General features: G+C 37.2%; 1 protein-coding gene across 1 annotated transcript in view; it reads right to left on the bottom strand.

The window, feature by feature from the left end:
* GPC1 (glypican 1) overlaps window positions 1-14,762 on the bottom strand; it is a 169,176-nt gene extending 154,414 nt beyond the window's left edge. The window contains exon 1 of the mRNA XM_053709863.1: window positions 13,617-14,762. Coding sequence (XP_053565838.1) covers window positions 13,617-13,782 — 166 coding nt within the window. The 5' untranslated portion in view covers window positions 13,783-14,762. The remainder of the gene's footprint in view (window positions 1-13,616) is intronic.
* Window positions 14,763-15,941: the final 1,179 nt, after the last annotated feature.

The following is a 15,941-nucleotide window of genomic DNA, read 5'->3' as shown; positions in this document are numbered from 1 at the left end:
GTTTATTGAAAACGGCATACTTTTACATTTTGTGACTTGGATGACAAATCTAAACAGGTGTTAAATCACTCTGCCTTTAATATAATATAACAGGAACATTGTAAAGTACATTACACAAACTAATATAGGTTGTCTGTCAACTTTTAAGTTCAGAAAATGTGAACAGGAACATAACACCAAGTATACATGTGTTCAAATATATTTATAACAACGTTTCTCCCAAGAAAAAGCTGTGTATGCTGTGCCTTTTACGTTTTTACATTGAATGACATGTCATAAATTGAACTTTTTATACCTTGAAATATCTCCTTGCTTATTCCTGTGAGACGTTTTGGTGCTATTATGAAAATTGGCCAGATTCCTATGCGTCCGAGATCTCGCGAGATTTGGACTTTCCCCTTCTTCCTGTGCTGGCTGATGACGTCAAACCAGAGATCTCAGGAGTCCTGAGCAGCGCTCGGGGACTCACTGAGCGGCGCTCTGGGACTTAACTGAGCGGCGGTCGGGGACTTACTGGGGGGCCGTATAATGTATATTTGTAAAATTATCTGTGGGGCCATATCAGTCCGGTACTCGTGCCGCAATTGGCCCGCGGGCCGGACTTTGGACATGCCTGCTCTATCTGAATCATGAAAGAAAAAAATTGGGTTCAGTGTCCCTTTAAAGAAAACTTTTGGGTTTCATGTCATTTTAATCTTAAAATTAGACTGATGAATATTCCAGGCTTTTTGGACTCATAATTTTTTCTTTAATGATTCAGATAGAGCATGCAATTTTAAACAACTTTCTAATTTACTCCTAGTATCAATTTTTCTTCGTTCTCTTGCCATCTTTATTTGAAAAGCAGGAATGTAAAGCTTATGAGCTTGCCCATTTTTGGCTCAGCACCTGGGTTGTGCTTGCTGATTAGTGGTTAAATGCAGCCACCAATCAGAACGCCCTGTCCAGGGACTGAACCAAAAATTGGTCGGATCCTTCACTTAGATTCCTGCTTTTTTTTCAAATAAAGATAGCAAGAGAACGAAGAAAAATTGATAATAGGCGTAAATTAGAAAGTTGCTTAAAATTGCATGCTCTATCTGAATCATGAATAATAATACATTTTGTTTTGGTGTAGTATCCCTTTAACATAAAAAGAAAAGACGTTTGAACAATTTGCATAACTGCAGTTCTTACTTTGACTCTAAAGTAGAAGTATTTATAGAGTTTAAGCACAAATACGAGTGTATTGCAGTATGTAGTGGTGATGCCTTTTTTTGGACTAACATTCCTTAGTACAAATACTACAAGAGAGGCTTTCAACAGTTTCCTTTCATCTATAATAACTTACAGGTTTGAAAGGTACATAATGGTAGAAAGAATGTTCTGGCTGTTTAGATACAACATATTGGTTTAAGAGGCTTTCCAACAGAAATATGTTAAATAAGGCCTTTTATATGCACTGGGTGCAAATAAAGGAGCAAACCTAGACAAGGTTAAATGTGTACATAGCATGTATATGCCTGTCATTCAAGAGCAGGTAGATGCTCCAATCAGCAGCCCTGCTTGCTCAGATACTGGCACTGGGGTGTGTAATAGGTGCAAGGATTGGGGTTAAAAAAAGGTGAGAATAAACTTAAAGGGACACTAAACCCAAACATTTTCTTTCATGATTCAGGTAGAGAATAGAATTTTAAATAACATTCCAATTGAATTATATTATCTAATTGGCTTCATTCTTTAGATATCCTTTGCTGAAGAAATAGCAATGCACATGTGTGAGCCAATCACACAAGGCATCTATGTGCATCTACCAATCAGCAGCTACTGAGCATATCTAGATATGCTTTTCAGCAAAGAATATCAAGAGAATGAAGCTAATTAGATAATAGAAGTACATTAGAAAGTTGTTTAAAATCACATGCTTTTTCTAAATCATGAAATAAAAAATTTGGGTTTCATGTCCCTTTAAAGGGACATGAAACACAACATTTTTCTTTCATGATTCAGATAGATTATACATTTTTAAACAACTTTCCAATTTACTTCTGTTAGCAATGTTGCTTTATTCTCTTGGAATCCGTTGCAATTGACTCCTGGGGCGCGATCCGATATAGATCGCAGTTTGCGGCGCAAGCGAGGGAACCGGCGTCGCCCGCAGTTTCAGCTCGCAACTCGAGCTATCCCATATAAGTCGCCGTCAGATGCTAACGTGCCGTAAGTCTGACAAACCAGCGATGTCCAGAAATCTGCGTAAGTACAAATTTCTGGCGTCGCCAGTGACTTGCGGCACGTTAGAAACTGCCGGCGCCTATAAAACCTGACTAAAGTCTAAAACACCCGCACTGTCTAACACGCCTCCCTAACATAGCCCGACAACTCTAACACGCCTCCCTAACATAGCCCGCACTGTCTAACCCTCTATCCGCTATCCCCCCTCACTATCCTAACAATAAAAAAGCTATTAACCCCTAAACCGCCGCTCCCGTACCCCGCCGCAACCTAATAAAGTTATTAACCCCTAAACCGCCGCTCCCGTACCCCGCCGCCAGCTATATTATATCTATAACCCCCTAAAGTGAGCCCCTAACACCGCCGCCATCTATATTAAAATTATTAACCCCCAATGTAAGCCCCTTACACCGCCGCCATCTCTATTAAAATGATTAACCCCTAATTTAATCTACCTACCCCGCCGCCAGCTATATTATCTATGTTAACCCTAAGTATATTATAGTTAATATAGGTATTACATTATATATATTAACTATATTAACCCTAATTATATTAGGGTTAATATAGTTAATATAGTTACTATAGTATTTATATTAACTATATTAACTCTATCTAACCCTAACACCCCTAACTAAATTTATATTAAATTAATCTAATTCATTTATAAACTAAAATATTCCTATTTAAATCTAAATACTTACCTATAAAATAAACCCTAAGATAGCTACAATATAATTAATAATTACATTGTAGCTATGTTAGGGTTTATATTTATTTTACAGGTAAATTGTTAATTATTTTAACTAGGTATAATAGCTATTAAATAGTTATTAACTATTTAATATCTACCTAGTTAAAATAATTACCCAATTACCTGTAAAATAAATCCTAACCTAAGTTACAAATACACCTACACTATCAATAAATTAAATAAACTACAAACATCTATCTAAAAATACAATTAAATTAACTAAACTAAATTACAAAAAAAAACAAACACTAAATTACAAAAAATAAAAAAAGATTACAAGATTTTTAAGCTAATTACACCTATTCTAAGCCCCCTAATAAAATAATAAACCCCCAAAATAAAAAAAATTCCCTGCCCTATTCTAAATTAAACAAATTTCAAAGCTCTTTACCTTACCAGCCTTTAAAAGGGCCTTTTGAGGGGCATGCCCCAAAGAATTCAGCTCTTTTGCATACAAATACAATACCCCCCCCCATTACAACCCACCACCCACATACCCCTATTCTAAAACCACCCAAACCCCCCTTAAAAAAGCCTAACACTACCCCCCTGAAGATCTCCCTACCTTGTCTTCACCACACCGGGCCGAACTCCTGATCCGATCCGGGCGATGTCTTCCTCCAAGCGGCAAAGAAGAATTCTTCCTCCGGCGATGTCTTCCTCCAAGCGGCAAAGAAGAATTCTTCCTCCGGCGACGTCTTCCTCCAAGCGGCAGCAAAGTCTTCATTCTTCCGGCGGCATCTTCAATCTTCTTTCTTCGCTCCGCCGCTGCGGAGCATCCATCCCGGCCGACTACTGAACTTGGAATGAGGTACCTTTAAATGACGTCATCCAAGATGGCGTCCGCCGAATTCCGATTGGCTGATAGGATTCTATCAGCCAATCGGAATTAAGTTAAAAAAATCTGATTGGCTGATTGAATCAGCCAATCAGATTCAAGTTCAATCCGATTGGCTGATCCAATCAGAAAATCAGATTGAGCTCGCATTCTATTGGCTGATCGGAACAGCCAATAGAATGCGAGCTCAATCTGATTGGCTGATTGGATCAGCCAATCGGATTGAACTTGAATCTGATTGGCTGATTCAATCAGCCAATCAGATTTTTTTAACTTAATTCCGATTGGCTGATAGAATCCTATCAGCCAATCGGAATTCGGCGGACGCCATCTTGGATGACGTCATTTAAAGGTACCTCATTCCAAGTTCAGTAGTCGGCCGGGATGGATGCTCCGCAGCGGCGGAGCGAAGAAAGAAGATTGAAGATGCCGCCGGAAGAATGAAGACTTTGCTGCCGCTTGGAGGAAGACGTCGCCGGAGGAAGAATTCTTCTTTGCCGCTTGGAGGAAGACATCGCCGGAGGAAGAATTCTTCTTTGCCGCTTGGAGGAAGACATCTCCCGGATCGGATCAGGAGTTCGGCCCGGTGTGGTGAAGACAAGGTAGGGAGATCTTCAGGGGGGTAGTGTTAGGCTTTTTTAAGGGGGGTTTGGGTGGTTTTAGAATAGGGGTATGTGGGTGGTGGGTTGTAATGGGGGGGGGGTATTGTATTTGTATGCAAAAGAGCTGAATTCTTTGGGGCATGCCCCACAAAAGGCCCTTTTAAGGGCTGGTAAAGTAAAGAGCTTTGAAATTTGTTTAATTTAGAATAGGGCAGGGAATTTTTTTTATTTTGGGGGTTTATTATTTTATTAGGGGGCTTAGAATAGGTGTAATTAGCTTAAAAATCTTGTAATCTTTTTTTATTTTTTGTAATTTAGTTTAGTTAATTTAATTGTATTTTTAGATAGATGTTTGTAGTTTATTTAATTTATTGATAGTGTAGGTGTATTTGTAACTTAGGTTAGGATTTATTTTGCAGGTAATTGGGTAATTATTTTAACTAGGTAGATATTAAATAGTTAATAACTATTTAATAGCTATTATACCTAGTTAAAATAATTAACAATTTACCTGTAAAATAAATATTAACCCTAACATAGCTACAATGTAATTATTAATTATATTGTAGCTATCTTAGGGTTTATTTTATAGGTAAGTATTTAGATTTAAATAGGAATATTTTAGTTTATAAATGAATTAGATTAATTTAATATAAATTTAGTTAGGGGTGTTAGGGTTAGATAGAGTTAATATAGTTAATATAAATACTATAGTAACTATATTAACTATATTAACCCTAATATAATTAGGGTTAATATAGTTAATATATATAATGTAATACCTATATTAACTATAATATACTTAGGGTTAATATAGATAATATAGCTGGCGGCGGGGTAGGTAGATTAAATAAGGGGTTAATCATTTTAATAGAGATGGCGGCGGTGTAAGTGGCTTACATTAGGGGTTAATAATATTAATATAGCTGGCGGCGGTATAGGGGGATTAGATTAGGGGTTAATAATTTTTATATAGGTGGCGGCGGTGTAAGTGGTCAGATTAGGGGATAGATAAGGTAGATGACAGCGGTGTAAGGGGTTCTAATTAGGGGATAGATAAGGTAGATGGCGGCGGTTTTAGGGGCTCACAGTAGGGGGTTAGTTTATGTAGATGGCGGCGGTTTAGGGGTTAATAACTTTATTAGGGATTTCGGGGGGGGATCGCGGTTGACAGGTAGATAGACATTGCGCATGCGTTAGGTGTTAGGTTTATTTTAGCAGATCGCGGTTGACAGGGAGATAGACATTGCGCATGCGTTAGGTTTATTTTAGCAGCCAGTTTAGGGAGTTACGGGGCTCCAATAGTCAGCGTAAGGCTTCTTACGGCTGCTTTTTGTGGCGAGGTGAAAATGGAGTAAGTTTTCTCCATTTTCGCCACGTAAGTCCTTACGCTGCATATTGGATACCAAACTGCGCGGGTTTGGTATACCTGCCTATAGCCCAAAAAACTACGGGCGACGGCAGAAATATACGCGCGTAACTTCTAGGTTACGCCGTATATGTGATACCAAATCCGCGCAAATATTGGCGTCGCCGGCTTTTGCGGGCGACGATTTTTATCGGATGGACCCCCTGGGAGTTAGCTGAACATATTGTGTGAGCCAATGACAGGAGGCATATATGTGCCAGCAATCAGCAGCTAGCCTCCTTGTAGTACATTGCTACTCCTGAGCCTTCCTAGGTATGCTTTTCAATAAAAGATAGCAAGACAGTAAAGCAAATTAGATTATTAAAGTCATTGGGAAAATTATTTAAAATTGTGTGCTCTATCTGAATCATGGAAGTTTAAAGGGATAGTCTAGTCAAAATTAAACTTTCCTGATTCATGTAGAGCATGCAATTTTAAGCAATTTTCTCATTTACTTCTATTATCAATTTTTCTTCGTTCTCTTGGTATCTTTATTTGAAAAAGCAAGAATATGTGTGTATGCAAAAGTATACAGAGTAGTCCAAAATGTTGGAAGCCATAAGTAAAATTCTAGGAGCTGGGATTCCATTGAATTTTTAGAGCCCCGATTTGTATAAATGTTAATATATTTATGTCTGTCTATCTTGCTTTATATAGTATATACACACACAAAAACAAAGACCTGTAATTAACCCCATGGGTGACCATAGCACACAGAGGCCTGTAATTTATCCCTTGAACACCTGTAGCAATCACCCGTAATTAACCCCTTGGCCGGCCATCAGTAGAACAACAAACAGACCACAGATCAGACCCATGATCTTTTTAGTTCATTCAGCTTGAGCTCCTAGTTCAGTCTTGTGTGCACAATTTACATGTAACTGTACAGGGAAGAAGAAGACAGAACTGATCCTTGCTGCCGCACAGAAGGCAACCAGGTACCTCTGACAAGTGGGTTACTCCTGCACCACTAAGGAAGGGTGAGTGAGGGATGGGGAAGACATAGACATCTCTCCCACCCACCAGCCTGCCTCAGTGACAGCAGCGCAAGTGTGAAACTGGCAATGCCCTTCTAGAGGAGGCAGGTGATCTGTTGTTGGGTGCCAGATCCCTGTTTCTACTCACCATAATACATATTCAGTATTTCTTGATCCCTGGCCTCTTTATACACATATACATAATATAGAACAATATTAGTACAAGATCTATGATGAAGGCAGTATCTCTCACATACTTGTCTCTTAAAGGGACATTAAACAGCTGGGTACAACTACAGTAGTAGGCTTACTATTCACCCTGCTAGTGTTTTCCATCCTGTACCTACAGCTGTCTTTAAAGCTGTTCTCTTATTTTAACCCAGAATTCAGTTAGTAAAGCTCTGCATTTAATACTGGGTGCCGCCATCTTGTCGCATATGTATTGTTGCATCCTGTTATAGGAGCAGTGCACTTTCACAGATCTGTAATGTTACTGGCTTTTTGACAGCTGTACCTTTCACTTCAGTTTAGCTCACATAATAGAGAGCGGTAGTGTTACATTTTTGCAGGGTTTTTTTGCACAGTTTAAAATGTACAGTACATAACAAATATAAGCTCCAAGATGGTGGCACCCAGTGTGGAGACGCAGAGCTTCACTAACTAGGGTTGCCAGGTGTCCAGTATTTTAGCAGGGTGTCCATTAAAACCTTTACAAAACTACTAGGCACTTAAATGTGCAGTTTTTCCTGAGTTTCTGAGTTTTGTCTAAATTTTGTCAAAAATTCTTTCTTTATAAATACGGTGCATAAAAGTGAGTGGTTGCTACTGTTTCCATGTGTTACTGGCAACCAAAGAGGTAAAACTCTTGTTACAGGTAGCCAATGGGTAAAATCACTGCTCATCTGTGAAAAATATATATGGTTAGATCAAGAGTGGGGGCTTTTCGAGGGCATTATGTGACCAACACCTGCCATTGTGCCCAGTCACCTAGAGAATAGAGATTGACAGTATTTTTTTAGAGGACAGCTGGCAATCCTATTACTAAGTGATACTTGTAAAGAGAATGACTCTAAAGACAGCTGCAAGCACAGGAGAAAAAAACAATATCATGATAAGTAGGAACCATTCTACTGTACTCAGCAGTTTAAGGTCCCTTTAATGGGGAATGACAGTTCAATAATTACTGTATCGCTACATCCTGCAATTCGGTTTTTGATCTGAATAGTCAGACTAGTTAGGTTATGCCATTCCATGTAGCTATTTAGATTTTTACAATAACTTTCTTAAATATTTCCAATTTAATTAATAAAATTAGTTTCTTTAATTTAACAACACAGTGATTGATTTATAATGTACCCATGAGTTAATAAAAAGTCACTTTATTATTGCATATATATGTAACTTAAAATGTCCTATTACACTTGTTTATATGATGAAACCTAATAATAGTAAAAAAAAGTAATTCTGTATTTGTATTGTTTATTTATAAAATGATGTCCTCTTTGGAGCAGGTCCCGCCTGTATTTTTTTTTATATTTAGTCTGTTTTATGTATCTGTATTTTTTACCATGAATCAGTGCTGTACAATGTTGTGGGGTTTTACAAATAAATAATAATAATAATGTGAGACATAATAAAATAATTTGGACTCGCTAACTAATAACCAGTGAAGCCTGACGCACAGACTGAAGGTAAACTAAATACCAACATCCAATAACACTGATAACACGGAAATACAAAGACCAGTAACATAAAGCAGCTCTACCATCTAAAAAAACTAACTCAATAACATAACACAGACCAGTATCATTAAAACAAAGCAAATGAATGCATATACTGCCAACCCCAATAAAATATATAATCCAGTACCATTTGAAACCAAGGTAAATAGCAGCCAGGTACTCAAAGGTATCTATCTATCTAGTGTCATCCATCTATTTATCTGTATGACATATATATATTTCTATTCTGTCTGCTATCTATCATCCATCTATCTATCTGTATCATATATATATATATATATATATATATATATATATATATATATATATATTTTTTTTATTTTTTTTTTACCTATTCTATATGTATGTACTCCATCTGTCTATCATCATCTATCTGATCTATCTATCCATCGATCATCTATCTATCTAGATACTCTGTCTGTCATATATCTATTTATATTCTATATGTCTGTAATCTATCAATCTATATATATATATATATATAATCTATCTAGATATTCTATCATCTATCTATCTATCTATCTATCTATAATTTATCTATCTATTCTATAAGTTTGTAATCTATATTATATCTATATGTCTGTTTCACTGTCTGTCTCTCTGGCTGTTTATCTTTCTGGCTAGCAATCCACACTTTATATGTCACTCTAAGCCTATTCATAGAGGGATTTCATGGAGGGATTTCATGCTATTTACATTACATATTTTATGTTAATATTATTTCAATTCAAACCATGATAAGTGCAAATATCAGCAACATTGTAGAGGAAACCAGTGCCTGATGCTAATAAATGCCCAATAACAAATACAGAATCATGTAAAGGGACAAAATGTCACTGCTCTTCAGCAACTTTTACCCACTACCCCTTAAAATAAAGCTCAGAAACACATACAAAGGAAAGCATCCCTGGACCAATTACAACAAACCTCAGTAAAACACAAGACAGTGCCCAGGACCATTTGATGACTTGGTAACAAAACCAGGCAAGACTGAACAAAATAGATACTATATTATCCCTTGGTAAAATAAATGCATACATATAGCAGGGACTATGGTTCTGTTTGACATCCTCACATGATTAATAGGCAAAATGTTTCATCATTTTAGTAATCACCTTTATTAAACATAATGGCCAAGTAACCTGTATGACAAATGTCAATAATACATGTAGCAGAACACACTAATACACAACACAGTGACACCTATATCAAACACCTGTCACACCTATAGTGAAGCCTTATAACATACACAACACTATTTAACAACACCATTATAAAAGCCCAATAATACATATGACAAAGCCCAGAAACATGCAGCGCCCTGTAAGACCTAGCAGATGTATATGTACTAACAAACTCAACCAAGGACAAGAACGACTAATCACTAACTGAACATGAAGGAAGGCAAGAGGGGGTAATCTCATAGATAGGGTGGTTTCCTAGATAAGGTTAACAAGACACAAAAGAGAAAACATTTCTAGCATATAATTATGTGCTTAACCCCTGCACAGAGCAGAAATGCACTAATAGGAGCTAGCTGAGCACATCCAGCAAGCCAATGACAAGAGATATGTGTGTGTAACCACCAATCACCAGTTAGCTTCCAGTAATGCATTGCTGCTTCTGAGCCTACCTAAGAATGTAAATGTTTTTCAACAAAATATTCTATGAGAATTAAAGGGACAGTCTACTCCAGAATTTTTATTGTTTAAAAAAAAAAAAATCCCTTTATTACCCATTCCCCAGTTTTGCATAACCAACATTGTTATAGTAATACACTTTTTACCTCTGTGATTACCTGGTTTCTAAGCCTCTGTAGACTGCCCCCTAATCTCAGCTCTTTTGACAGACATGCATTTAGCCAATCAGTGCTGACTCTAAAATAACCCCATGGGAGTGAGCACAATGTTATCTATATGACACACATGAACTAGCAGTATCTAACTGTCAAAATGCACTTAGATAAGAGGCAGGTCATCGGCTTAGAAATTAGCATATGAGACTACCTAGGTTTAGCTTTTCACAAAGAATACCAAGAGAGCAAAGCAAATTGAAATCATTTAAGTTTAATTTTGACTAGACTGTCCCTTTAAGTAAATCAATTATATAAGTAAAGTGGGAAGGTTTTTAAAATCACATGCTCTTTTTGAACCATGAAAGGTTTTTTTTCCCATACCCCTTTAAGCTGGAAACTTGCTGATGTTATTGGAAATCCATGCTATTTTTATCTGACATCCCATTCTGCATATGTTGCCATGTGAAATAACATGAATATATCATTATGCTGTAACAGTACAATACGGTACACAGAGCAGCAGATATGAGCAATGCATCAATGTGTGATTGCATAGAGAGTCCTAAGTGGCGGTGCTCTCTATATTCACTTAAAGGGACATGAAACCAAAAATATTTATTTCATTATTCAGATAGAGAATACAACTTTAAAAAAAAAATCAAATTTACTGAACTTACATCCTTGATTTTCAACAAAGGATAACAAGAAAACAAAGAAAAATGATAATAGATGTAAATTGTAAAGTTGTTTTAAATTGTATACTCTATCTGAATCATCAAATAAAAAAATGAGGTTTTATGTCCCTTTAAGGGCATATTAATTGAAGTTTTTTTTCTAGTGCTTCATTAATGATTTATTTGGGCATATTTTAGCATTAACCGCTTTCCGCCCGGTCTTATTTGTCTACAAATAAGTAAACATTGAAATGACGCGATCGCTTATGCGATTGTTTGATTTCAATGATGGGATTGGGTCCGGGGGGAGTAGCTATGACGCTAAGCACGCCCTCCAGCTTGTGATCCCAGTTAGGAAGCTGTTATGGCTTCAGTACAGCCAAATGGCTAGGACGTTCCATGGCGTCCTAACAGTGCTAAAGCCCAGTGCCGTTAGGAGGGCATGGAACGTCCTAAGGGCGGGAAGGTGTTAAGTCACCAGTCTTGTTTATCCCTCTGAGTTCATAGTGTCTGCCTCTAGTTTGTTAAGAGACATCAAGCCACCTGAAAATATTAAGATTTATTTAAAAAACATATTTAACTTAAACAAATAAATAGTTCATCATTTATTTTCAACAATAATGATATAAAATGTATATATAAAACATTTTGAAAATTCAAGTTCAAAGGAACAGGAAACCCCCAAAATGTCCTTTCGTGATTTATATAGAACATACAATTTTAATCAACTTTACAGTTTACTTCTTTTATCAAATTTGCTTCATTATCTTGTTATCCTTTGCTGAAGAAACATTGGTGGCTAGCTGAACACATCTAGCCATTCACAAGAGACAAATGTGTGCAGGCACCAATCAGTAGCTAGCTAGTGCAGGATATGTGCATCTTCTTTTCAAACAAGGGATATCAAGAGAACAAAGCAGATTTGAAAATAGAAGTGAAATTAAAAGTGTCTTTTTTAAATGCTCTATATGAATTATGCAAGTGTAATTTTGACTTTCCTATCCCTTTAATTTTTAGTCTCAATAATGGGTAAATTGTATCAGTGTTATGTATTAGCTCTGTAATTATTGTATGTACAAGGGGGTCTGGTGACTACTGACCCACAGCTTAAAGGGACACTGTACCCAAAATGTTTCTTTCGTGATTCAGATTGAGCATGAAATTTTAAGCAACTTTCTAATTTACTCCTATTATAACATTTTCTTCATTCTCTTGGTATCTTTATTTGAAATGCAAGAATGTAAGTTTAGATGCCGGCCCATTTTTGGTGAACAACCTGGGTTGTCCTTGCTGATTGGTGGATAAATTCATTCACCAATAAAAAAGTGCTGTCCAGAGTACTGAAACCAAAAAAAAGCTTAGATGCCTTCTTTTTCAAATAATGATAGCAAGAGAACAAAGAAAAATTGATAATAGGAGTAAATTAGAAAGTTGCTTAAAATGGCATGCTCTTTCTGAATTACAAAAGAAAAAATTTGGGTTCAGTGTCCCTTTAATGGAGCCCACCTGGCTCTGTAAATATTTATACATACACATATATGTATACCGGTATGTCTGTAAAATGTATGTATATGAAGGGTAACAAGGCATGGAAGTGATTCTACCTCAGATCTAGCCTGCAGGTAAGCAGTTTCTACAAGTTACACTGCTAGTACTGTCCTAAACTCAGATCGGTCAGCAAGATACTCATAGAAGCCCATTACTGTCAAGAAACATTTTGAAAATCACTGATGTCCTCTAATGTAATGCAGGAAATTATCAACCCGAGGACAGGAAATCTAGTCAACAGTTTCTTGGTACATCTAGTATATTCCTGTTTTTTGTCAGTAATCCTATGTTTAAATAATGTTTCCTTTGCTAAGGTACATATAGCGCTTGCTTACTATGGATGTCACTCATTATGAACAAATAGAATATTTTACAGTGTCCCACTGGTGTTGCATATCTTACCAAAGGAAGATTGTCTATTAACATAGTCTGCTTTACATCACAAATGAGCACTTGACTAAAATAAAATCAGTATTACAATTCAAATAAGACTAATCAGTGGCTACTAACATGAGATTTATAACTAGCACAGTGTGACACTTGCTCTCCTGATATCTGTGTGTGTTATACAGAGCTGAGATGTACAAAAACCTGACAGACTACACTCATGATATTCATGAATACAGAACCAACCTGGGTTTACCGCATGTAGGCAAATACCAGATTTGAGAGCTATGCTTGGGATGTATTGATACTATAGACAATGATTTAGCACTAAGTCATGGGACATATATGTAGGATTGAGACATTTACATAACAAATGTAACATAAACCCACTAATTTGATATATTTTAATAGAAAATAGTCTATGAAAACAAGATACTGACACTTTTTACAGTATTTTAACTCCCTGACAATGATACTGATTTGAAATCTCGAACTGGGAAAATAAATGGTTAAACTTGGGCACATTGAAGTGAAATACAATTTTGATATTAACTGGGACAATTAAAATGCACTGATTAAAGCCCATATTATGTAATATGCAAATTCAGAATAGGAGGTTTCCCATGAGACAAGATCATTATCCTCAGAGCTTACCTGAAAGCTCAGACTAGTAAACTCACCAGATATTTCTGACTGTGGAACCCCACTCAGGCTATAACCCTTTGCACTGTACACCTGCTTCACCTCTGTACAGCTTTTGGGTTTGCCCACATTGTCACCAGCCGCCCAAGGCACAAGGCACAGAATTCCAAGTTGCCACCACCAGCACCAGTGTAGCCGTTCCATGTTGTCAGTGAGGAGGGTACGAGGAGATGTCAAAAGATATGGAAGAGTCAGGAGAAGGAAATACCGTTATGGGAAGCCACATACACGGTTCCGCAGGCAGTGCCCAGAAGTCTCAGGGCTGTGCTTGTGATGGTATCTCACAGTGTGGGGCAGAGATCCCAGATAGCCACTCTGCAGATGGAAGCATGAAACTGTGCATTCACCTGACAGCAGGGCCACATAGAAGCCCTCAATAGATATAATGCAGAATGGTTGAAACTGGACATGCCCTGGAAAAAGATCCTTCTACATGGAAATTAGGGCTGAGGCTACAAAGAGAACAAAGCACAGGGCCAGGCTGCCAGACAATGCAGTAACACTTGAGCAGTGGCTATATACTGGATTCACACTGGAGCATCTGGAGATGGGGCTCACTAAGCACAAGGAGGAGGATTTCCATAAAAAATGCCTTATTGGCTGTGGCTCAGATATCCTTAATTCAGGGATGTGTTGGTATTTTCAGTGTCCCGTACTGAATGTCATATGTTCCCATAAGATCCTCTATTGTAGGCTACTGGCGATGCCTTCCGATGACCTTTTCCTTTATCAAAGTATAAAATATTCCTTTGCTCTGGGGTAGTGCTATACACACCAGAGGGTCCCATGCATATATGTTATTTGTTGATCTCTGAATTTAACCCAACGATCCTCCCCAATTCTACTCTAGGATGTCCCCTTACAACAGAGGATCCTGTACTGTAAAACCAGATGATTTCTTGCACTGACAGATGCAATACACAGGAGTAGGTAATTGCTCAGTACACTCATGAAATTTCAAGGATACTCTTATCTATCGCTGCCTATACAATTTATCCTCACGTGCTGGGTGTTGCTCCTCTTGTGCAGCGTGATTGATGTTTTCCCGGAATGATAATCCCTGACTGGCGCTCATGTGCCAAAAAGATGCAGCCTCCCCCGCTGCTGCTACTGTGCAGACTGGGCACCCAACCAGCGCTACACTGAACACACTGATAGAGCGGAGCCAATCACAACGACTGACACTGCCGCTTCTCAATGATAATGAAACAAAAGTGCTGATTGAATGCCGGGCTCAGAGAAAAGGCGGGGTCTTCAAGGGAGTTAGAATAGAAGTGACTAAAATAGAACAGAGATTGAGATGATAGATGTTAGAGATAAATGATAGACAGACAGATAGATAGATAGATAGATAGATAGATAGATAGATAGATAGATAGATAGATAGATAGATAGATAGATAGATGATAGATAGATAGATGATAGATAGATAGATAGATAGATAGATAGATGATATAGATAGATGATATAGATAGATTGATAGATGATATAGATAGATAATAGATACATAGAGAGATGATAGCTAGATATATAGTTAGACAGATAGATAGCTAATATATAGATAGATAGATAGATAGATAGATAGATGATATATAGATTAGATAGATAGATATGCCAATAATTATATTGATACATTAGATAAATAGGCAAATATATATATAGTAGATAGGTAAATAATAGAGAGATAATAGATGGATAGATAGATCGATAGATACAAATATGATTGATTGACAGATAGATATATGATTAATAGATAATAGATAGATAGATGATACATAGATAGATATATAATATATAGATAATAGATAGATGATAGATAGATAGCAGACATCCCAACCTGCAAAATCTCATTTCAGGGAGGTGGCTTCACCGGCTACTGCGCATCATCCCCCGAAAAAGTGGTTTAATGTCCCTTTAAATTGTTACCTGACCAAATTATATATATCATGTTTTTCTATATATATATATACACACATTTTTATGTTGTCCACACTTTGTACAGCTCATGGCAGAAATTGTAAAACTGAACTAGAAAACACAATTTTTTTTATTACCTTTCTATCACCATTACAAGACACCCTCCCCTTTCTTACAGGCATACGCCTAGATTTAGAGTTCTGTGTTAGGGTTAAAAAGCAGCGTTAAGGGGTCCTAACGCTGCTTTTTAACGCCCGCTGGTATTACGAGTCAGGCAGGAAAGGGTCTACCGCTCACTTTCTTTCCGCGACTCGAGGATACCGCAGATCCCCTTATGTCAATTGCGTATCCTATCTTTTCTATGGGATTTGCCTAACGCTGGTATT

Source organism: Bombina bombina, chromosome 4 (assembly GCF_027579735.1).
Source record: "Bombina bombina isolate aBomBom1 chromosome 4, aBomBom1.pri, whole genome shotgun sequence".
NCBI lineage: Eukaryota > Metazoa > Chordata > Amphibia > Anura > Bombinatoridae > Bombina > Bombina bombina.
The sequence above is the reverse complement of the archived record's forward strand: the minus strand, read 5'-3'. Positions and strand labels throughout refer to the sequence as shown.